Source organism: Schistocerca piceifrons, chromosome 6, assembly GCF_021461385.2.
Source record: "Schistocerca piceifrons isolate TAMUIC-IGC-003096 chromosome 6, iqSchPice1.1, whole genome shotgun sequence".
NCBI lineage: Eukaryota > Metazoa > Arthropoda > Insecta > Orthoptera > Acrididae > Schistocerca > Schistocerca piceifrons.
The window spans coordinates 363,908,497-363,933,000 of NC_060143.1; the positions used below are offsets into that span (position 1 = coordinate 363,908,497).

Here is a 24,504-nt window from a genome sequence, read left to right on the forward strand (position 1 = left end):
TAGTGATGAAGCTTTGCAAGCAGAGGTGAGGTTATGGCACTGTCAACAAAGTCAAACATTCTAAAGTGGCAGTATCAACAAACTGGTCTCTCATGGGGAAAAAGTGTTTGTTGACAAAGTGATGTTGAGAAATAGATATGTAGATGTGAAGAATAAAGATGTACAATGTTAATAAAGTTTGTTTTATTTAAAAAGCTTTGAGTTTTCAAATACAAAAATTGGAAACATTGCTTTTGAGCACGCCCTCGTACTTCTAAATCAGAATCTTGTAAGTTGAATGCAGGCATGGTAAGTCTGTGTGTCTGTGCACCAACATTTTACTTTTAATTAGAGATGGCAATGTCTATAACTAGGCAGTAAATAGCCAAATCTTTCAGACATCCAAACCGCAAAGAGCTGTCCTCTTGATAGAGGCATAATTTCTTGGATTGTATGACAATATAAATTTAACAAAAATCAAACAATGGAAAATTCATAATGTAATGTATTATGAAAGGGAAAGCTGCTACTCACCATATAGTGGAAATGCTGAGTCACAGATAGGCAAAACAAAAAGACTGTCACAATGTGGTTTCAGTTGCCTGAGACTGCAGTTTTGTGTGTGAGTTTCATTTGTGTGCATTGTGTGTGTGTGTGTGTCACATTTGTGTGTGTGTGTGTGTGTGTGTGTGTGTGTGTGTGTGTGTGGTCTATTTTTGACGAAGGCTTTACTGGCCAAAAGCTTTATATATGACAGTCTTTTTGTTGTGCCTATCTGCAACTCAGCATCTCCACTATATAGTGCGTAGCAACTTTTATTTTCATAAATTTGACAAAAGCTACCCCATTCCTATTGTTAAAATAATGTTATGACCTAAGGTGTCCTAAACCACAGTCCGAAGCATCTGAAGCCAAGAGCTATACAAATTAGAATTTTATACCCTGATATCTGTAAAAAACTCTCTTGAAATCCGATCATTATTCAGACTGAGATTTTCACTCTGCAGCGGAGTGTGCGCTGATATGAAACTTCCTGGCAGATTAAAACTGTGTGCCCGACCGAGACTCGAACTCGGGACCTTTGCCTTTCGCAGGCAAGTGCTCTACCAACTGAGCTACCGAAGCACAACTCACGCCCGGTACGCACAGCTTTTTTTCTGCCAGTATCTCGCCTCCTACCTTCCAAACTTTACAGAAGCTCTCCTGCGAACCTTGCAGAACTAGCACTCCTGAAAGAAAGGATATAGCGGAGACATGGCTTAGCCACAGCCTGGGGATGTTTCCAGAATGAGATTTTCACTCTGCAGCGGAGTGTGGCGCTGATATGAAACTTCCTGGCAGATTAAAACTGTGTGCCCGACCGAGACTCGAACTCGGGACCTTTGCCTTTCGCGGGCAAGTGCTCTTCGCAGGAGAGCTTCTGTAAAGTTTGGAGGGTAGGAGACGAGATACTGGCAGAAGTAAAGTTGTGAGTACCGGGCGTGAGTCGTGCTTCGGTAGCTCAGTAGCTAACAAAATCTGTATGGAAAACAGTTAACAACAAAAGTGCTGCCAATTTCTTTGTATTTTGGTGCTGGACATATCAACTGTCACCTGAGGTAGCAGAGGAAATGAATTCGACATATCGGGTCTGATACCTCCAGTATTGATTATGTACTATAGGAATATAGTTTCATATTGGACACATTATGACTTAGGCCTATATAACTTGGTGCGTCATTTTGATCTTCTAAAAGCTTGAACAGTTCCTGTGGCAGAGATGCATTTCTCAGTGTTCACTTTTCAGTGATGTAAAATATCACAGAGATGTATCTTATCTACTCCTTGGTAACACACTAGTGCATAAATGTGTGTATTGGGCAGGTTAGCAGAATGTTGTATCTAGCAATATGTAATTATGAAACAAGTCTTTGTTGACAGACATAATTTTCTCTCTTTTGTCATCTTTATGTGACGATTTCACATATAATTGAAGATATATTAAAAACTGTAAATGCCTAGCACCTCTACATTCAGATATTTTAGCACATAAGTAATAAATTTCACTGAAATACACTAATATTAATAAATTTTGATGAAACATCACTATTTGCACTGTATCATGCTTTGAAAATACTGAGGTTGATCACTCCCCTGTCCATTAAGTTTTGTGTGGTTGTGGTCTTCAGTCCAGAAACTGGTTTGATGCAGCTCTCCATGCTACCCTATCCTGTGCAAGTTTTTTTATCTCCCAGTACCTACTGCAAACTACATCCTTCAGTATCTGCTTAGTGTATTCACCTTTTGGTCTCTACTACGATTTTTACCCTCCACACTTCCCTCCAATACTAAATTGGTGATCCCTTGATGCCTCAGAACATGTCCTACCAACCGATCCCTTCTTCTAGTCAAGATTTGCCACAAATTATTCTCCTCCCCAATTCTATTCAGTGTCTCCTCATTAGTTATCTGAACTACCCAATTAATCTTCAGCATTCTTCTTTAGCACCACATTTCGAAAGCTTCTATTCTCTTCTTTTCTAAACTATTTATTGTCCACGTTTCACATCCATACGTGCCTACACTCCATACAAATACTTTAAGAAAAGGTTTCCTGAGACTTAAATATATACTTGATGTTAACAAATTTCTCTTAGTCAGAAACACTTTTCTTGTCATTGCCACTCTACATTTTGTATCCTTCCTACTTTGACAATCCTCATTTACTTTTCTCTCTAAATAGAAAAACATCATCTACTACTTTAAGTGTCTTATTTCTGAATCTATAATATTTCCCTCTGCATCACCAGATTTAATTAGACTACATTCCATTCTCCTCGTTTTGCTTTTGTTCATGTTCATCTTATATCCTCCTTTCAAGACACTTACCATTCCGTTCAGCTGCTCTCCCAAGTCCTTTGCTGTCTCTGACAGAATTACAATGTCATCGGCAAACCTCAAAGTTTTTATTTCTTCTCCATGGATTTTAATTCCTACTCCAATTTTTTCTTTTTTTTCCTTTACTGCTTGCTCAATGTACAGATTGAATAACATCAAGGATAGTCTACAACCCTGTCTCACTCCCTTCCCAACCACTGCTTCCCTTCGGTGCCCCTCGACTTATATAACTGCCATCTGGTTTCTGTACAAAATGTAAATAGCCTTTTGCTCCCTGTATTTTACCTCTGCCACCTTCAGAATTTGAAAGAGAGTATTCCAGTCAACATTGTCAAAAGCTTTCTGTAAGTCTACAAATACTATAAACGTAGGTTTGCCTTTCCTTGATCTATCTTCTAAGATAAATCATAGGGTCAGTATTGCCTCACGCATTCCAACATTTCTACGGAATCCACATTGATCTTCCCCAAGAACGGCTTCTACCAGTTTTTACATTCATCTGTAAAGAACCTGTGTTAGTATTTTGCAGCTGTGACTTATTAAACTGATAGTTCGGTAATTTTCACATCTGTCAACACCTTCTTTCTTTGGGTTTGGGATTATTATATTCTTATTAAGGTCTGAGGGTATTTCGCCTGTCTCATACATCTTGCTCATCAAATGGTAGAGTTTTGTCAGGACTGGCTCTCCCATTTAATCTTCATCTACCTCCTCTTCCGTTTCCATAATATTGCCCTCAACTACATCACCCTTGTATAGACTCTCTATGTACTCCTTCCACCTTTCTGCTTTCCCTTCTTTGCTTAGAACTGGTTTTCCATCGGAGCTCTTGATATTCGTACAAGTGGTTCTCTTTTCTCCAAAGGTCTGTTTAATTTTCCAGTAGGCAGTATATATCTTACCCCTGGTGATATATGCCTCTACATCCTTACATTTGTCCTCTAACCATCCCTGCTTAGCCATTTTGAATTTCCTGTTGATCTCATTTTTGAGACGTTTGTATTCCCATTTTGCGTGCATCATTTACTGCATGTTTACATTTTCTCCTTTCGTTAATTAAATTCAATATCTCTTCCATTCAAGGATTTCTACTAGCCCTAATTTTTTACCTACTTGATTCTCTGCTGCCTTCACTATTTCATCTCTCAAAACTAGCCATTCGTCTTCTACTGTATTTCTTTCCTCTGTTCTTGTCAGTCGTTCCCTAATGCTCTCTCTGAAACTCTCTATAACCTCAGTTTCTTTCAGTTTATCCAGGTCCCATCTCCTTAAATTCCCATCATTTTGCAGTTTCTTCAGTTTGAGTCTACAATGGCCAGAATCCACACCTGCCCCTGGATATGTCGTACAATTTAAAACCTGGTTCCTAAATCTGTGTCTTACCATTATATAATCTATCTGAAATCTTACAGTGTCTCCAGGAAGAGGTTCCACGTGCAACCTTCTTTCATGATTCTTGAACCAAGTGTTATCTATGATTAAGTTATGCTCTGTGCAAAATTCTACCAGGCGACTTCCTCCTTCATTCCTTACCCCCCCCCCCCCCCCCCATTCCATATTCACCCACTACTTTTCCTTTTCCTACTATTGAATTCCAGTCGCCCATGACCATTAAGTTTTCATATCCCTTCACTATCTGAATAATTTCTTTTATCTGATCATATATTTCTTGCATCTCTTCGTCGTAGCCATGTATGGAAGTGAAACATGGACAATAAATAGTTTGGACAAGAAGACAATAGAAGCTTTCGAAATGTGGTGCTACAGAAGAATGCTGAAGATTAGATGGGTAGATCACATAACTAATGAGGAGGTATTGAATAGGATTGGGGAGAAGAGAATTGTGTGGCACAACTTGACAAGAAGAAGGGATCGGTTGGTAGGACATGTTCTGAGGCATCAAGGGATAACCAATTTAGTATTGGAGGGCAGCGTGGAGGGTAAAAATTGTAGAGGGAGACCAAGAGATGTATACACTAAGCAGATTCAGAAGGATGTAGGTTGCAGTAGGTACTGGGAGATGAAGAAACTTGCACAGGATAGAGTAGCATGGAGAGCTGCATCAAACCAGTGTCAGAACTGAAGACCACAACAACAACAACTTCGTTGTCTGCGGAGCTAGTTGACATAGAAACTTCTACTGCTGTGGTAGGCACAGGCTTCGTGTCTACCTTGGCTACATTAATACGGTCACTATGCTGTTCGTCGTAGCTTACCCGTGCTCCTATATTTTTTTAATTCATTATTAAACCTACTCCTGCATTAACCCTATTTGATTTTGTATTTATAACCCTGTATTCACCTGACCAGAAGTCTTCTACATCTACATCCATACTCCGCAAGCCACCTGACGATGTGTGGCGGAGGGTACCCTGAGTACCTCTATCGGTTCTCCCTTCTATTCCAGTCTCGTATTGTTCATGGAAAGGATTGTCGGTATGCTTCTGTTTGGGCTCTAATCTCTCCTGATTTTATCCTCATGGTCTCTTCGCGAGATATACGTAGGAGCGAGCAATATACTGCTTGACTCTTCGGTGAAGGTATGTTCTCAAAACTTTAACAAAAGCCCGTACCGACCTACTGAGCGTCTCTCCTGCAGAGTCTTCCACTGGTGTTTATCTATCATCTCCATAATGCTTTCGCGATTACTAAATGATCTTGTAACGAAGCGCGCTGCTCTCCGTTGGATCTTCTCTCTCTCTTCTATCAACCCTATCTGGTACGGATCCCACACTGCTGAGCAGTATTCAAGCAGTGGGCGAACAAGCGTACTGTAACCTACTGTCTTTGTTTTTGGATTGCATTTCCTTAGGATTCTTCCAATGAATCTCAGTCTGGCATCTGCTTTACCGACGATCAACTTTATATGAGTATTCCATTTTAAATCACTCCTAATGCGTACTCCCAGATAATTTATGGAATTAACTGCTTCCAGTTGCTGACCTGCTATTTTGTAGCTAAATGATAAGGGAACTATCTTTCTATGTATTCGCAGCACATTACACTTGTCTACATTGAGATTCAATTGCCATTCCCTGCACTATGTGTCTGTTCGCTGCAGATCCTCCTGCATTTCAGTACAATTTTCCATTGTTACAGCCTCTCGATACACCACAGCATCATCTGCAAAAAGCCACAGTGAACTTCCGATGTCATCCACAAGGTCATTTATGTATATTGTGAATAGCAACGGTCCTATGACACTCCCATGCAACACACCTGAAATCACTCTTACTTTGGAAGACTTCTCTCCATTGAGAATGACATGCTGCATTCTGTTATCTAGGAACTCTTCAATCCAATCACACAATTGGTCTGATAGTCCATATGCTCTTACTTTGTTCATTAAACGACTGTGGGGAACTGTATCGAATGCCTTGCGGAAGTCAAGAAACACGACATCTACCTGTGAACCCGTGTCTATGGCCCTCTGAGTCTCGTGGACGAATAGCGCGAGCTGGGTTTCACACGACCGTCTTTTTCGAAACCCATGCTGATTCCTACAGAGTAGATTTCTAGTCTCTAGAAAAGTCATTATACTCGAACATAATACGTGTTCCAAAATTCTACAACTGATCGACGTTAGAGATATAGGTCTATAGTTCTGCACATCTGTTCGACGTCCCTTCTTGAAAACGGAGATGACCTGTGCCCTTTTACAATCCTTTGGAATGCTACGCTCTTCTAGAGACCTACGGTACACCGCTGCAAGAAGGGGGGCAAGTTCCTTCGCGTACGCTGTGTAAAATCGAAATGGTATCCCATCAGGTCCAGCGGACTTTCCTCTTTTGAGCAATTTTAAATGTTTCTCTATCCCTCTGTCGTCTATTTCGATATCTACCGTTTTGTCATCTGTGCGACAGTCTAGAGAAGGAACTACAGTGCAGTCTTCCTCTGTGAAACAGCTTTGGAAAAAGACATTTAGTATTTCGGCGTTTAGTCTGTCATCCTCTGTTTCAGTACCATTTTGGTCACAGAGTGTCTGGACATTTTGTTTTGAGCCACCTACCGCTTTACATAAGACCAAAATTTCTTAGGATTTTCTGCCAAGTCAGTACATAGAACTTTACTTTCGAATTCATTGAACGCCTCTCGCTTAGCCCTCCTCACACTACATTTCGCTTTGCGTAATTTTTGTTTGTCTGCAAGGCTTTGGCTATGTTTAGGTTTGCTGTGAAGTTCTCTTTGCTTCCACAGCAGTTTCCTAACTCGGTTGTTGTACAACGATGGCTCTTTTCCCTCTCTTACGACCTTGCTTGGCACATACTCATCTAACGCATATTGTACGATGGTTTTAAACTTTGTCCACTGATCCTCAACACTATCTGTACTTGAGACAAAACTTTTGTGTTGAGCCGTCAGGTACTCTGTAATCTGTCTTTTGTCACTTTTTCTAAACAGAAAAATCTTCCTACCTTTTGTAATATTTCTATTTACGGCTGAAATCATCGATGCAGTAACCACTTTATGATCGCTGATTCCCTGTTCTGCGTTAACTGTTTCAAATAGTTCGGGTCTGTTTGTCACCAGAAGGTCTAATATGTTATCACTACGAGTCGGTTCTCTGTTTAACTGCTCAAGGTTGTTTTCAGATAAAGCACTCAAAAAAATATCACTGGATTCTTTGTCCGTGCCACCCGTTATGAACGTTTGAGTCTCCCAGTCTACAACCGGAAAATTAAAATCTCCACCCAGAACTATAACATGGTGGGGAAATCCACTCGAAATATTTTCCAAATTATCCTTCAGGTGCTCAGCCACAACAGCTGCTGAGCCAGGGGGCCTATAGAGACATCCAATTACCATGTCTGAGCCTGGTTTAACCGTGACCTTCACCCAAATTATTTCACATTTCGGATCCCCGTCAATTTCCTTCGATACTATTGCACTTCTTATCGCTATAAACACGCCTCCCCCTTCACTGTCCAGCCTGTCTCTGCGGTATACATTCCAATCTGAGTTTAGGATTTCATTACTGTTTACGTCTGGTTTCAGCCAACTTTCTGTCCCTAGTACTATATGGGCATTGTGACCGTTTATTAATGAGAGCAGTTCTTGGACCTTTCTATAGACGCTCCTGCAGTTTACTATTAGCACTTTTATATTGTTATTCCCTGTTGCATTTTGCCTACTCCTACTTTGCCGCGTCTCAGGAGGTGTCTTGTCGGGCCTAGGGAGGAAATTCTCTAACCTAAAAAACTCCCATGTGCACTCCAAACATACTCCGCTACCCTTGTCTTGTTCATCCTTCCACCGAACTTCACTAATTCCCACTATATCTAACTTTAACCTATCCGTTTCCCATTTCAAATTTTCTAACCTACCTGCCCGATTAAGGGACCTGACATTCCACACTCCGATCCGTAGAATTCCAGTTTTGTTTCTTCTGATAACAATGTCCTCCTGACTAGTCTCTGCCTGGAGATCCGAATGGAGGACTATTTTTCCTCTGGAATATGTTACCCATCATTATTTAACCATACAGTAAATCTGCGTACCCGTGGGAAAAATTGTGGCTGTAGTTTCCCCTTGCTTTCAGCTGTTTGCAGTACCAGGACAAGGCCATTTTGGTTAATGTTACAAGACCAGATCAGTCAATCATCCAGACTGTTGCCCCTGCAACTACTGAAAAGGCTGCTGTCCCTCTTCAGGAACCCCACATTTGCCTGGCCTCTCAACAGACACTCCTCCATTGTGGTTGCACGTTAAGTATGACTATCTGTCACTGGGGCGTGCAAGCCTCCACACCAATGGCAAGGTCCACGGTTTATTGGGGAGGGGGGGGGGGCCCTAGCAAGTTTATGTGTGTAAAACTACGAGTGCTGCTCTATCAGTTTTTTAACCAGCATTAATGGATTTGTGCAACTACTATCATATAGTGGAGTTTGAGTCTTATCCAAAGGTTTTAGAGTATTGCATCAGATGGTGTCATGAAAATTCAGTAGTGTTGTTCCACAGCCCACTCATCCGACACATGTTCATAGTCCATTAATGTGCAACTCTTGCTTACAATCTTGTACCCCATGAATATTTCCACTCTGGACCCACTTGCCAAAACACTTTGCCGCCACATGTTGCACAGTTATCACAGTCATTTCCTATCTGATCCACTTGTAAAAGCAGTCATATTGTCTACTAATAGGGCTGTAATTAATGTGCGTAGTTTTTATGTGGGCATAACAACACATCTTATCCAGGTCCCACCTCACCGTCGACCATTCCTGTCTCCTCCGCCCCCTCAACCCTGCACCTTCCACCACCACAACCCCCTCCTCCCCGCACCCTGTGACCATGGCTGCCCCCTTGAGGAATTGGTCCTGCCCCTCTCTCCTTTGACCAGTTCCCACTCCCTTCAACCTGTTCCTGCTGTTCTGGCAGGTGATCTGATCCCTAGGTCATGTTTGTGTGTGTGCCAGTGAAAGTAAGAATTCTTTGAAAATGTAGATTTTGTTATAATATTAGTTGCGGATATATTAAGGATGTTGCAAAGTTACGGGCTGCACACGTAAATGTATTGCATGCTGGAATACACATAACAGTGAAAGAAACCAAGATTGGTAGCAAGTGTAGGGACATCGACAATAATCAATGATAATACACAATAATGTGGCAATATTTTGATAAGTACCTTGCTGAATTTGTGAGAAATGTTAAAAAGTTTGATGTGATTTACTGAAGACAATTTGCTGCTTATCTTTCCAGAGAAATCAGAAGCAAAAGAAGATGTTGGGAAACTAACTGAGGAATTAGAGAAAGTGAAACAGAATTTAATCATTGTTGATCAGAAAAGAGAAATGTTAGAAAAGGAATTAAGTGAAGCTGTGCAGTCAGCTTCTGTTAATACACTCCAGGCACGAGAAGAAATTTTGCACAATTTTGGAGAACTGATGGAAACAGAACTGCAATGTAGTATATGCAATGAGTTGTTTGTGGCTGTAAGTATTAATTTTCGTTCAGGCCTTTTTTTTTTAATCACTTTACTGTACTGGTTGATATATTACTGCCAACTTGTATGAGTCAGTATGTTTCATAGTTAACCCTGATCAGAATTTTGTAATGGAATTGAAATTGTCACAAATTGTGCCGAAGATTACATAATATCAGTTCTTAGTTTTAAGAAACGTTTTAAAGAATTTTTTCAGATTGACAGTCTGCCTCCATAGGATATCGGAGTGCTATGTTGAGGATCTGGTTTCAGTTCCCGGTACTGCTAAGGATTTCTCCTTGGTAAGATGAAAAAGGGATGTACCCAGGATCATGAGGCCAGTTGAGGACTTGCTTGAATGAGTAGTGGCTCAAGGGTGTGCAAAGCTGACAATATTTGGGAGAGCAATGTGCTTACTACACCCTGCTCCATACCCCATCCAGTGTCACCTTAGGCAATTAATGACATAGCAAATGGTTAACAGTGCGTGTTCCTAAGGGCCTGATTGCAGAATTAGTTGCTTAATTTGTATTCTGACTGTCACAACCCTTACGAAACAGTTTATACATGGAACTAAATTATTTCATGGGCAAAAGATTTGATGAAGCAGTGATTAGTATGTTGCATTGCCAATGAGGAGGTTGTTATATTGCCCATTCAACCAACCAAATTTCAGTTTCCAATGGTTTCCCTAAATTGTCCAAGTCAAATACTGGGATGATTGATTTGAAGAAGATGTGGCCGATTTCCTTCCCTTCCCTTCCCTTCCCTTCCCTTCCCTTCCCTTCCCTTCCCTTCCCTTCCCTTCCCTTCCCTTCCCTTCCCTTCCCTTCCCTTCCCTTCCCTTCCATTAATCTGAATTTGTGCTCTATCTTTAGTGATTTTGTCTAAAATAGTATCTTGCTCTCTGCCATCCTCTCCTCGCTCCCTTCACCAGAACAACCTCTTGCCCCAACCCAACTGCTGTGCCAGTGTAAAGTAAATGCAGCCAGGTTCACATCAGAATAGTTGAGGGTCAAATTAATATTGTTAGTGATTGAGGCATGATGTTTGGAGAAAGTTTTTGCAATGAACACTGGGAAGAGATTTACAAAGCAAACCATGTTGTTGAAAAATTTCTCTCTCTCTCTCTCTCTCTCTCTCTCTCTCTCTCTCTCTCTCTCTCTCTCTCTCAAAGATGTTTTCTCAACATTTTGAATCCATCTCCCCCAAACAACAAACAAATGATAACAAAATATAATCAGGGCAAGGAATAAATAACAAGTGGAATATAAATATTTTGTGCTTGAGTGAGAAAAACATGCTTAGTCCAGAGGATAAGCTGTAACAGCAGGTAGACACTAACTCAAAGCAAGTATTGTAAGACTTTCTAATTTGTCATCAGAAAACAACTCGCAACTACTGTACACAAAAATTTAAATGCTCTGAGAATGAAACAAACTGTCTGAATTATTATTAAACGATAAACAAAAACAGGCTAATAAAATTGACTTATGTAGTTACAGGTGGAGTACAAGCTACAACACATTGAAGGTACTGGCCAGCAGTTTCCTCACATATGTAACAATCATTGCACTTGTTAATAAACATCTAAATTGAGATGTCTTTAGAGTTACTACAATATTCACATGACTGACATAATTTAAAAAAATTAGCAATTAAAAACAGGCTACTGTGTCACTAAAATGTGGCATTTATTTTGCCTGTAATAGTCTCTGTTGCTATGTATCACAATTCCCTTCAGGGGGCTCATGGTTCTTTCGTGAGTTTGCACATGTTGTTCACTGGCCCCCCGAGCTGTTGTGCCCGATTCTTCCTTCCCAGGCTGCATTTCCTTCCCAGTGCCCCTCCCTCCCAGTCCTCATTCCTTCCTCTCTGCCCTCTTCTTTTCATCCTACATGTTTGGTCCCCCTTTGGGGGTTTGACCACCACTTCTAATTTTTTATTCTGTACTGTGAGCCATTTGGGGAAGAACAACTCCCTCCCTAGCAACTACAGTGTGGATACCTTGCCTCTTCCTTTTCCCACCGTAGGCCGCCTCTGCCCCTCCCTAGGTCACCAGCACTTGTAGCCAGTCCATATGGTAGGGCAATTTGTAGTATAGACCATTGAAAGGATTGATAACTTGTACAGTTCCAAGGGAAAATCTTCGGGAAAGCTGCTGTCACTTAACACGGAAAAAGTGTGTTTTCACCCAGAAAAACAGTATTTTTTAAGCATAATATCTGGGAAAAATCTGGAAATTTTTTTTACGTGTTCATGTGTACACCCCAATTCTCCCCTCTCAATGGACAGAGCGTATTCTGATTCCTGTCTTTCAGCCTGGCAAGGATCCATTGTACCTTAATAGTTACTAGCCAGTCAGTCTGACCTGTATCTCCTGCAAGTTACTTGAACCGACCATGGCTCATGGGCTCCATTGGCTCTTAAAATCTTGGGATCTCTTATCTTCTTACCAGTGTGGCTTTCGGGACGGACAGTCTGTGATTGATTATGTACTTTGATTGGAAACTGCAGTTTGAATCAATCAGAGACATCCCTCCCAAAAGCCACACTGGTAAGAAGATAAAAGATCCCAAGATCTGAGGACCCAACTGAGCCACCAAGCCACCATTGGTTCACATAACTTGCACTGGATGTTGGTCAGACTGATTCGGTGGTAACTATTAAGGTACAATGGATCCTTGTAAGGTGTAAGGACAGGAACCAGAATATGCTCTCTCCACTGAGAGGGGAAAATCGGCTTGTATACACGAACAGGGAAAAAAATTCCCAGATTTTTCCAATATATCTCACTTACAAAATACAGTCATCTTGTTGCAGTTTTCTTCAATCTGCGTATTATTATTATTATTATTATTATTATTTACTTGTGGCTTCCATCGGACCATTGGTCTCCTCTGGTCTGTGTATATGGATGAGTTGCGGTACTCCCCTCATGATGATCCATATTTTGCTGGACTGTCCCCACCTGTTGGCCCAACGCTCTGAGTATACCCTCCTTCCTTCCTTGCCCAGGTTGTTAGCAGACGACCCTTGCATGGTTACATCCTTCCTCATTTTTCTTTGCCAAAGTGGTTTGTCCTTTAAGGTTTAATTTCTCTGGAATTTGAGTCCCTCAGTGTTGGCATTGGTTATGGAGGCCTTGGCTTTGTGCCCTCACCAGCCAGGTTCTCTTCCCTTTTCCCTTTTCTTTCATCTTGTCTTTTGTACAGTTTTGTTTTGTCTTGCCTTGTTTCTTCTTCCCTTGGTATTGTCCCCATTGTGTCGTGATCATGGTACGGTGTGGGGATCGGGATGGGACAGTGGTGGTGCTGATGCTCCGACACCCATGCTCACCCTGTTTCCCCCCACTCCCTCCTGTTCTTTCCTCTTTCTGCTGCCCTTATGTTCCTTTTACCTTTTTGTTTGCCTGTTTTCCCTTCCTGTTGACTGGACTTTGCTGTTTGTGTTGTTCCTTCCTTAGTCTCTGCCACATTCTATCATGGGACCAATGACGTTGTTGTTTTGACCCCACCCTAGTCAACTAATCAAGCAGCCAAGTAATTAAAATTCTATTTTTGAATTGATCAGACAGCTGTTGAACCATCTTTGTTATCAGTCAGTGGTTTATGATCTATTCCTTGAGTGATTTAAATATCTGGTAATGACATTCAGCTATAAAAATGGATACAAACAAATCACTTACAGATTCATTTAATTCTTTCAAGTCCTCTTTTTTTCCCAAAAAATAAAGAAAAAGGAAAGAAAAAAAGTGAGAAAGTGACCTCCTATAGAATACACACTTTTTAAAAACACAACTTTGTAACTGCTTGACAGTACAGGATTTGGTAAAATATTGTCTATAGAAAGAGAACGACAATGATATAATAGATAAAGCATCAGTAGCTAAATTATTGATATATTATGTGACCTTGCCAAGCCTTTTAGTTCACTAGCCATGATATTCTAGTTGGTATGCCAGTACATTGTGAGAGGTATGCCAGTACATTGTGAGATTAATGGCTCCTTTTTATGTGGAGAATGGAAAGCAGTGAACCACATTGACTGACTACACCACAAGAATAATACTAAACTCTTAATGGCAAACATAAAAAATCAAGTCCTACAAGGATAATGTCAGATCTTCTCCTGTTTCTAACTTACATTAATGTGCTTCCAGTATTTTTACAGATTGTTCAAAAAGGTAATGTTCACTGATGACACAAGCATATTAATACTCAATCTCAGAAACTAGGCACAGCCTAGGCAATAGCCAAATGGATCTACAACTGGTTCACACAAACAGAACAAGTCTTGATCTTGTGAAAAGTGTTACTATACATTTTGAAATAAATAAAATGACCTTCTGGTATCAGAAATAGGTGTAGGTCAGGTGCTAAAAGAAATTCTGTGTAAAATTCTTTGGAGGTTATGCGCGGAAATGGAGCCAACACAGAGATAGACATGTCAGATTGAAATGCTTGATTTGTTTAAAAAATGTTGAGATGAGTGTAGCTGTGTTTTCTTAAAAGCAAAATGCCAGGGTCCTGGCTGATTTTGCATACATTCGCTCTCTGTTGTCTTTTGGAATTATCATTTGGGCTAAAGTAAAGGAAGTATTTATCTGGTTAAACTGCGCAGTAACAGTGTGTTAAGTTTGTAACCAAAGACCTCGGAGAGGCCTCTTCAAAGACTGGGGTGTTCTTACAAACTTTCCAGCACATTTACTCCTTAATAGTGTTCATTGCTAATTATAATTGTATTGAGATAAAATGATTAAATAAATCACAGTAAAAGGCAGAAAAAAAAATGATTGCCATATTGACAGTGTGTCCTTTTCCAGAGCTTCAGAATAGGGAATCTGGAATGAAGTTCTCCCAGCAGCTTCAGCTTCTATCTGACATATAGGATGAAATTGTGAATCCCTATATAAATTAAAGTACAAAATGAAAAAATCACTTCTGCAAATTGACTTTTTTTAATTCAGGAATTGAAAATTTTATGAGGTGTGTGTCAAGTAGGAACTGTCATTGTTAATGGGATTCTGTTCTTACTGCACACTGATAAATCTTATTCTAAGATGAGTATCATTGTGCTCATTACCATTAATCTAGCAGTAAGGGATAAACATCAACCAGTAAATACATTTAAAGCAGCACATTTTTCAATCTCCACTGTTTTGATTTTGCTGTTGATTTTGTTACATTAAACTTTGTTAGTTTGAGTAAGCATAAATATTATGTGGCAATTAAATGGCAGTTAGTTATTAATGCTATTTGTAATAGCTGAGTCACCTTGACTCGTTTCACTTTTGCTGAAGGTTCTTCATATAACCTACAGAACACAACCAGTAAATGAATGAAATAAACTGTAACAGAGTCATTAAAGGTTTAAAATAACTACTTGCTGTGATCAAACAAAGTTTACTTATGTCTTTGGGTGGAGAGATAATTGTAAATAAATACAGTAAGGAGAGTCTGCCATTTGGTGATACTTTATATGGATTTTTTTTTTTTCCTTAGGCTACAACTTTAACGTGCAATCACACATTCTGTAAGTTTTGCATAAGTGAGTGGAAAAAAAAGAAAAAGGATTGCCCTGTCTGCAGGAAGCCAATTTCTGCAGAGTTCAGGTCACTTTCACTTGATAATTTTATAAACAAGATGGTGGAAAACCTTTCGGATGATATGAAGAAGAGGAGACAGGAGTTAAAAGATGAAAGACAAGGTACATACTTTGAATTATTATTATATGTTCAACTTTTTGTGTGGTCTTGGCTTTCTCTTATTTCTGTGAAGATATATTTTGCAATAGACATGTTTCTCAACATAATTCATGTTTAAACTTTTAACTGTGAACACACAGGCCACAAGAGCAAGTATGGCTTCATTGTTTTAGAGGGACTGAGAGTGACATAGTTTAGTGTAAAAGTTTTTACTTTTGTTATTTGAACAGAGAGTCTGCTTTAAATTTTATACCTTCCATTTTTCTCTTTGTGCACTGAAGGTACGTTACCTCTCAAGCAACCATTTTTTACTTGTGCAAAGGTACGTTAACTTCCAAGACAAGAAGTTATCAGGAACAATACTTATGTAGCTGTTAATTTCCATATTTTTCAAGAAGTTGTGCAGTTTGTTCGCTCTTAATGTTTTCATGTATACATTAATTTAAGCAAATCCTCTGAGATTATAATATTGCTTTGTGTTTACATAGTGCTTCTGAAATAACCATAATTTTTTGTTAATTACTAAGTGGGGAGGTAGGTCCATTCCCTCCCTCCGCCTTTATGGTAAGTTCTAAGGAAGCCATTTCATAGTTCTTGCTGTTAGACTGATTTTTCATTTCTAACGTTGATTTATAGAATGTAAATGTTGAGAATAGTTCTGTTTGTCAAGTCACACCTCCCCTTTCCCATTCATCACCAGCTCCCTGGCATTAGCTGCTTAGTTGCTGTTATCCATGTGTTACTAAAAATCACAAAGTGCATAATGTCATTTGACAGTTGACCGTTGCTTCAGTACACCCCTTGTAGGGATTTCAGAGTGGGTTAATGGACACTGATTTTGACTCGCGTGACCCCTTCCCCTATCTGGATACACTTTCCAGACATGATGGCTTCAGCACTATGTTTTCTTGTTACAGGCATTAACTATAGAGTGATTTGGGAATTCTGGTTCACCCTGAAATTTCCTTTTTTAGAGTTACCATTGTATTGTTTTGGTGCTGACAGGTTTCACTGGCACAACATGAAGTTTCGCAGTGACTTTCGCAGCTGTTGTTCTTATATTTTTCATCACAATCCTCTTCAGTGGTCATCTGTCACAATCATTCTACTCTCTCTCTCTCTCTCTCTCTCTCTCTCTCTCTCTCTCTCTCTCTCTCGTCCGCATTGTGAGTTTGTGGATGATGTTTTTTCCCTTTTCCTGTATGCGGTATAAATGTTCGATGTGGTTCCTGTTGAGACACCAAACACTTTGGTTGCTTCGGTTATGAAAGCACCTGCTGAACAAGCACCAATAATTAGCCCATGTTTGAAGTAGCTTAGCTTTGACATAAGCACTCACAATTTCACAGAACACTGTTCTGACCACGGCTGATACTTCCATCATATTGAGGACGCTATACATGTGCTGTTTGTGGTCAAATACATCAGCACGACCCGCAGGCTTGGCTGGCATCTGTGTTTATGTTCAAGCATTCATTTGTCATGGTGTTTTCCATATTTGTGCCAGTTCCTGTATTTCCGACCTTCCGCACGAAAAGAGATTGATGTGGAGTGGAAGCACTTGCTTTTCATATAAATGAAATATAAATTTGTTGTGGTTACACAAAACGTTTTTCTACCAACCACCAACATTCAGTAAAACTCTGTTTTTTCAATATCTGTCTATTAAAAGAAGTGGCATGAAAATGTTATTGAAGAATCTGCAGAAGGAGAAAATGTTTAAACTCACGTTTCCTAGCTGTGAGAATGAACTCATTTACTTCAATTTTAGCTTTGTGTGACAAGAATAAAAATAGAAATGATGGTGCAAGTGGAAGCAGAAATGGAATTGGAAATGGAAGTGGAGAAAGGCGGCGTGTACGGTCTACTCGACGCACTACAGCTGAAAGCATTCCAAGACCAAGGCGACGCCAGCCATTACCTGCTGTTGTCGAATCACTATCACCCCCAGCTGAAATAGTTACTGTACATTTGTAAGTATTCATCTTCAGTTTAGCTTTAATTACTGTTGTTTAGATTTTTTAACAGATACTAAGTGAATTCATTTATACAAACACTAAGTGAACAAATTTATATATTAAATTTATATTCTTCCCATGGGTAGACGCAGTTTTCCTTGACATTCATTTACTTTTTGGACCCTAGTGTTATAGAGGTGTGGCTGGTGATGAGTGTGCATTTTATAAGCCTTCTAGTTAGTCTAAGGGATAGACGTATATGTTCATACAAAATATTCGCATATTAATTTGATGTCGTTAAAGGTTGATGCTAACGGGTGTTGAATTTCAATGTGTCATAAAAAGATAAAAGATCTTATGTGTGCAAGTGTATACCTGTCCTTTTTTTCCCCCTAAGGTAAGTCTTTCCGCTCCCGGGATTGGAATGACTCCTTACCCTTTCCCTTAAAACCCACATCCTTTCGTCTTTCCCTCTCCTTCCCTCTTTCCTGATGAAGCAACCTTGGGTTGCGAAAGCTTGAAATTTGTGTGTGTGTGTGTTTTTTATTGTCTCTATCAACATACCAACGCTTTCGTTTGGTAAGTTACAGCATCTTTGTTTTTAGATATATTTTTCCCACGTGGAATGTTTCCTTCTATTATATTCAGATCTTATACACAGATATACAAAATAATTTCACTGACATCAATTTGTTGGAGAATCCTAGAGCATAATCTAAGGCCCCCATTGGAGCTTGCAACTCTTTTTGTCAATATGTAAATGGTGGGCATGGGGTCCTGAGCCATTGTGACATTTCTTTTTTCCTGTCTAGCTGTTCTTTTTGCTGTTTCTTTCTTTTCAACTTAACCTTCAACAGATGTCCTATTCGACAATTTCCAGTTCTTGCTTTAGGTTACTCACTTTTTATTATTATACACCATTTTAATATTATTTACGGATGTCTCACATTACCACATTTGACCTCCGCTTTGTTTTCGAAATTTTTTAGTTGTGAGGGTTGTTTCGGGAAGGTTGCCAAACACCCAGCATGGTAACCAGTCTGTGTTGGGGGTCATCAGGTATCCATATAGTAGTAGCCTCATGACTGTGCAGGGAACACAATGTTTCCCAAAAATGCTGAGCAGTTCATATTCACCTTGTTGATAATACGAGGACTCTGGGTAACGACCTCCATGCACGGGGACCATTCCTTAGGCAGGGTTGCACCCAAGGGGAGAGCAACCAGTTGGAGAGTGTAGCACTGTGGTGAACCAATCCCACTAAACAGAGTTAAATTGGACTACATTGGTGGTTGTGTAGTCTCAGCAGTATCTCAAGGGAGATCAACTAACTTTTATGCAGAAGAATGTAACTGCAATACATGGCCCTACTTTTTTCCATCTGTCACTTTTTTAATTTTACTGCCCCTTACATTTCAATAAGAAGGTGTCACAAACTAATTGTTATTATTTTTGATAATACTCTACCAAAAAGGGCTCTTAAGACCATGATAAATTTCTTTTGTGGTCCCATATGGAGTACAGTTGTTTTCTTCCTTCATACAGCTTTATTAATACACTCCTGGAAATGGAAAAAAGAACACATTGACACCGGTGTGTCAGACCCACCATACTTGCTCCGGACACTGCGAGAGGGCTGTACAAGCAATGATCACACGCACGGCACAGCGGACACACCAGGAACCGCGGTGTTGGCCATCGAATGGCGCTAGCTGCGCAGCATTTGTGCACCGCCGCCGTCAGTGTCAGCCAGTTTGCCGTGGCATACGGAGCTCCATCGCAGTCTTTAACACTGGTAGCATGCCGCGACAGCGTGGACGTGAACCGTATGCGCAGTTGACAGACTTTGAGCGAGGGCGTATAGTGGGCATGCGGGAGGCCGGGTGGACGTACCGCCGAATTGCTCAACACGTGGGGCGTGAGGTCTCCACAGTACATCGATGTTGTCGCCAGTGGTCGGCGGAAGGTGCACGTGCCCGTCGACCTGGGACCGGACCGCAGCGACGCACGGATGCACGCCAAGACCGTAGGATCCTACGCAGTGCTGTAGGGGACCGCACCGCCACTTCCCAACAAATTAGGGACACTGTTGCTCCTGGGGTATCGGCGAGGACCATTCGCAACCGTCTCCATGAAGCTGGGCTACGGTCCCGCACACCGTTAGGCCGTCTTCCGCTCACGCCCCAACATCGTGCAGCCCGCCTCCAGTGGTGTCGCAACAGGCGTGAATGGAGGGACGAATGGAGACGTGTCGTCTTCAGCGATGAGAGTCGCTTCTGCCTTGGTGCCAATGATGGTCGTATGCGTGTTTGGCGCCGTGCAGGTGAGCGCCACAATCAGGACTGCATACGACCGAGGCACACAGGGCCAACACCCGGCATCATGGTGTGGGGAGCGATCTCCTACACTGGCCGTACACCACTGGTGATCGTCGAGGGGACACTGAATAGTGCACGGTACATCCAAACCGTCATCGAACCCATCGTTCTACCATTCCTAGCCCGGCAAGGGAGCTTGCTGTTCCAACAGGACAATGCACGTCCGCATGTATCCCGTGCCACCCAACGTGCTCTAGAAGATGTAAGTCAACTACCCTGGCCAGCAAGATCTCCGGATCTGTCCCCCATTGAGCATGTTTGGGACTGGATGAAGCGTCGTCTCACGCGGTCTGCACGTCCAGCACGAACGCTGGTCCAACTGAGGCGCCAGGTGGAAATGGCATGGCAAGCCGTTCCACAGGACTACATCCAGCATCTCTACGATCGTCTCCATGGGAGAATAGCAGCCTGCATTGCTGCGAAAGGTGGATATAGACTGTACTAGTGCCGACATTGTGCATGCTCTGTTGCCTGTGTCTATGTGCCTGTGGTTCTGTCAGTGTGATCATGTGATGTATCTGACCCCAGGAATGTGTCAATAAAGTTTCCCCTTCCTGGGACAATGAATTCACGGTGTTCTTATTTCAATTTCCAGGAGTGTATATGCAATTACATTGGTAATTCGAGATTGGTAATCGTAATTCAAAAACAAAACATTCATCACATTTTTACAGGTAATAACATTGTACATTTCAGTACTGGAAAGAGATAAACAAAATTTTTTTTAGATTATTGTTTATTAAGAATATTAGCAACAAACAAAGTAGTAATCCTATTAGATTTTCTTTCCTCGAGATTTTTGTCAATGGTTTCCACCTCCCTTTCTTCCGCTTGCATGATTTCCACACCCTCAGTCATATCCTAGACCACTTTTGCTATCTTTAAATAATTTATTTTATTTTAGTTTTTTTAGTGCTTTCTTCAGTTCAGATGAGGCTTGAGAGAGAGCTGCTTCTTGTGCCTCCATAGACAGTTGAGTGTTATTTCTTTTCTTTCAGAGCAGCTATCTCATAGTCATTTGATTTTTTACTGTTTTTCACATTTCAAATCTTCTCTTCAGGATGCCTTTGGTTTTGCATTAAATGCTTTCACAATTGCGAATAATGACAACCATCAGCTGTAGAATGGAATGCATGCATGTCCTGTCCAAAGGAACTTTGCATCAGAATCAGAATAACACAGGCTCTGCAATATTGTATCACATTTGGCTTTCTTCCTCTTTTTGCATTTCTTCTAATTCGTGTTTCTTTCACATTCTTCCATATAAGCAGTACAGTTTGCATATGCTTGCTGTCTATACCTGATGAGCTGTGGGTCATTGGGAACTCTACATCTACATCTACATCCATACTCCGCAAGCCACCTGACGGTGTGTAGCGGAGGGTACCCTGAGTACCTCTATTGGTTCTCCCTTCTATTCCAGTCTCGTATTGTTCATGGAAAGGATTGTCGGTATGCTTCTGTTTGGGCTCTAATCTCTCCTGATTTTATCCTCATGGTCTCTTCGCGAGATATACGTAGGAGCGAGCAATATACTGCTTGACTCTTCGGTGAAGGTATGTTCTCAAAACTTTAACAAAAGCCCGAACCGAGCTACTGAGCGTCTCTCCCGCAGAGTCTTCCACTGGAGTTTATCTATCATCTCCGTAACGCTTTCGCGATTATTAAATGATCTTGTAACGAAGCGCGCTGCTCTCCGTTCTTCTCTATCTCTTCTATCAATCCTATCTGGTATGGATCCCACACTGTTGAGCAGTATTAAAGCAGTGGGCGAACAAGCGTACTGTAACAGACTTCCTTTGTTTTCGGATTGCATTTCCTTAGGATTCTTCCAATGAATCTCAGTCTGGCATCTGCTTTACCGACGATCAACTTTATATGATCATTCCACTTTAAATCACTCCTAATGCGTACTCCCAGATAATTTATGGAATTAACTGCTTCCAGTTGCTGACCTGCTATTTTGTAGTTAAATGATAAGGGAACTATCTATGTATTCGCAGCACATTACACTTGTCTACATTGAGATTCAATTGCCATTCTCTGCACCATGTGTCTATTCGCTGCAGATCCTCCTGCATTTCAGTACAATTTTCCATTGTTACAACCTCTCGATACACCACAGCATCATCTGCAAAAAGCCTCAGTGAACTTCCGATGTCATCCACAAGGTCACTTATGTATATTGTGAATAGCAACGGTCCTATGACACTCCTCTGCGACACACCTGAAATCACTCTTACTTCGGAAGACTTCTCTCCATTGAGAATGACATGCTGCATTCTGTTATCTAGGAACTCTTCAATCCAATCACACAATTGGTCTGATAGTCCATATGCTCTTACTTTGTTCATTAAACGATTGTGGGGAACTGTATCGAATGCCTTGCGGAAGTCAAGAAACACGACATCTACCTGTGAACCCATGTCTATGGCCCTCTGAGTCTCGTGGACGAATAGCGCGAGCTGGGTTTCACACGACCGTCTTTTTCGAAACCCATGCTGATTCCTACAGAGTAGATTTCTAGTCTCCAGAAAAGCCATTATACTCGAACATAGTACGTGTTCCAAAATTCTACAACTGATCGATGTTAGAGATATAGGTCTATAGTTCTGCACATCTGTTCGACGTCCCTTCTTGAAAACGAAGATGACATGTGCCCTTTTCCAATCGCTTGGAACGCTACGCTCTTCTAGAGACCTACGGTACACCGCTGCAAGAAGAGGGCCAAGTTCCTTCGCGTACTCTGTGTAAAATTGAACTGGTATCCCATCAGGTCCAGCAGCCTTTCCTCTTTTGAGCGATTTTAGTTGTTTCCCTATCCCTCTGTCGTCTATTTCGATATCTACCATTTTGTCATCTGTGCGACAATCTAGAGAAGGAACTACAGTGCAGACTTCCTCTGTGAAACAGCTTTGGAAAAAGACATTTAGTATTTCGGCGTTTAGTCTGTCATCCTCTGTTTCAGTACCATTTTGGTCACAGAGTGTCTGGACATTTTGTTTTGAGCCACCTACCGCTTTACATAAGACCAAAATTTCTTAGGATTTTCTGCCAAGTCAGTACATAGAACTTTACTTTCGAATTCATTGAACGCCTCTCGCTTAGCCCTCCTCACACTACATTTCGCTTTGCGTAATTTTTGTTTGTCTGCAAGGCTTTGGCTATGTTTAGGTTTGCTGTGAAGTTCCCTTTGCTTCCACAGCAGTTTCCTAACTCGGTTGTTGTACAACAATGGCTCTTTTCCCTCTCTTACGACCTTGCTTGGCACATACTCATCTAACGCATATTGTACGATGGTTTTAAACTTTGTCCACTGATCCTCAACACTATCTGTACTTGAGACAAAACTTTTGTGTTGAGCCGTCAGGTACTCTGTAATCTGTCTTTTGTCACTTTTGCTAAACAGAAAAATCTTCCTACCTTTTTTAATATTTCTATTTACGGCTGAAATCATCGATGCAGTAACCACTTTATGATCGCTGATTCCCTGTTCTGCGTTAACTGTTTCAAATAGTTCGGGTCTGTTTGTCACCAGAAGGTCTAATATGTTATCACTACGAGTCGGTTCTCTGTTTAACTGCTCAAGGTTGTTTTCAGATAAAGCACTCAAAAAAATATCACTGGATTCTTTGTCCGTGCCACCCGTTATGAACGTTTGAGTCTCCCAGTCTACAACCGGAAAATTAAAATCTCCACCCAGAACTATAACATGGTGGGGAAATCTACTCGAAATATTTTCCAAATTATCCTTCAGGTGCTCAGCCACAACAGCTGCTGAGCCAGGGGGCCTATAGAGACATCCAATTACCATGTCTGGGCCTGCTTTAACCGTGACCTTCACCCAAATTATTTCACATTTCAGATCTCCGTCAATTTCCTTCGATACTATTGCACTTCTTATCGCTATAAACACGCCTGCCGCTTCACTGTCCACCCTCTCTCTGCGGTATACATTCCAATCTGAGTTTAGGATTTCATTACTGTTTACGTCTGGTTTCAGCCAACTTTCTGTCCCTAGTACTATATGGGCGTTGTGACCGTTTGTTAATGAGAGCAGTTCTGGGACCTTTCTATAGAAGCTCCTGCAGTTTACTATTAGCACATTAATATTGTTATTCCCTGTTGCATTTTGCCTACTCCTACCTTGCTGCGTCTCAGGAGGCGTCTTGTCGGGCCTAGGGAGGGGATTCTCTAACCTAAAAAACCCCCATGTGCACTCCACACGTACTCCGCTACCCTTGTAGCCGCTTCCGGCGTGTAGTGTACGCCTGACCTATTCAGGGGGACCGTACATTTCTCCACTTGATAGCAGAGGGCGAGAAATTTGCATGCCAGATCTCCGCAGAATCGTCTGAGCCTCTGGTTTAAGCCTTCCACTCGGCTCCAAACCAGAGGACCGCTCGGTTCTGGGAACGATACTACAAATAGTTAGCTCTGATTCTACCCCGCGAGCAAGGCTTTCCGCCTTCACCAATTCCGCCAACCGCCTGCACGAACTGAGGATGACCTCTGAACCCAGACGGCAGGAGTCATTGGTGCCGACATGAGCAACAATTTGCATTCAGGTGCACCCAGTTCTCTCTATCGCCACCGGCAGGGCCGCCTCCACATCTCGGATGAGACCCCCCGGCAAGCAGACAGAGTGAACACTGGCTTTCTTCCCCGACCTTTCCACTA

At 41.3% G+C, this 24,504-nt stretch overlaps 1 protein-coding gene across 2 annotated transcripts in view; it reads left to right on the top strand.

Annotated features, from left to right (window-relative positions):
• LOC124803019 (E3 ubiquitin-protein ligase rnf8-like) overlaps positions 1–24,504 on the top strand; it is a 121,493-nt gene that overhangs the window by 74,278 nt on the left and 22,711 nt on the right. For both annotated transcript variants that reach the window (XM_047264125.1, XM_047264126.1), the window contains exons 8-10: positions 9,559–9,791; positions 15,286–15,490; positions 17,260–17,461. In XM_047264125.1, the coding sequence (XP_047120081.1) occupies positions 9,559–9,791; positions 15,286–15,490; positions 17,260–17,461 (640 nt within the window). The remainder of the gene's footprint in view (positions 1–9,558; positions 9,792–15,285; positions 15,491–17,259; positions 17,462–24,504) is intronic.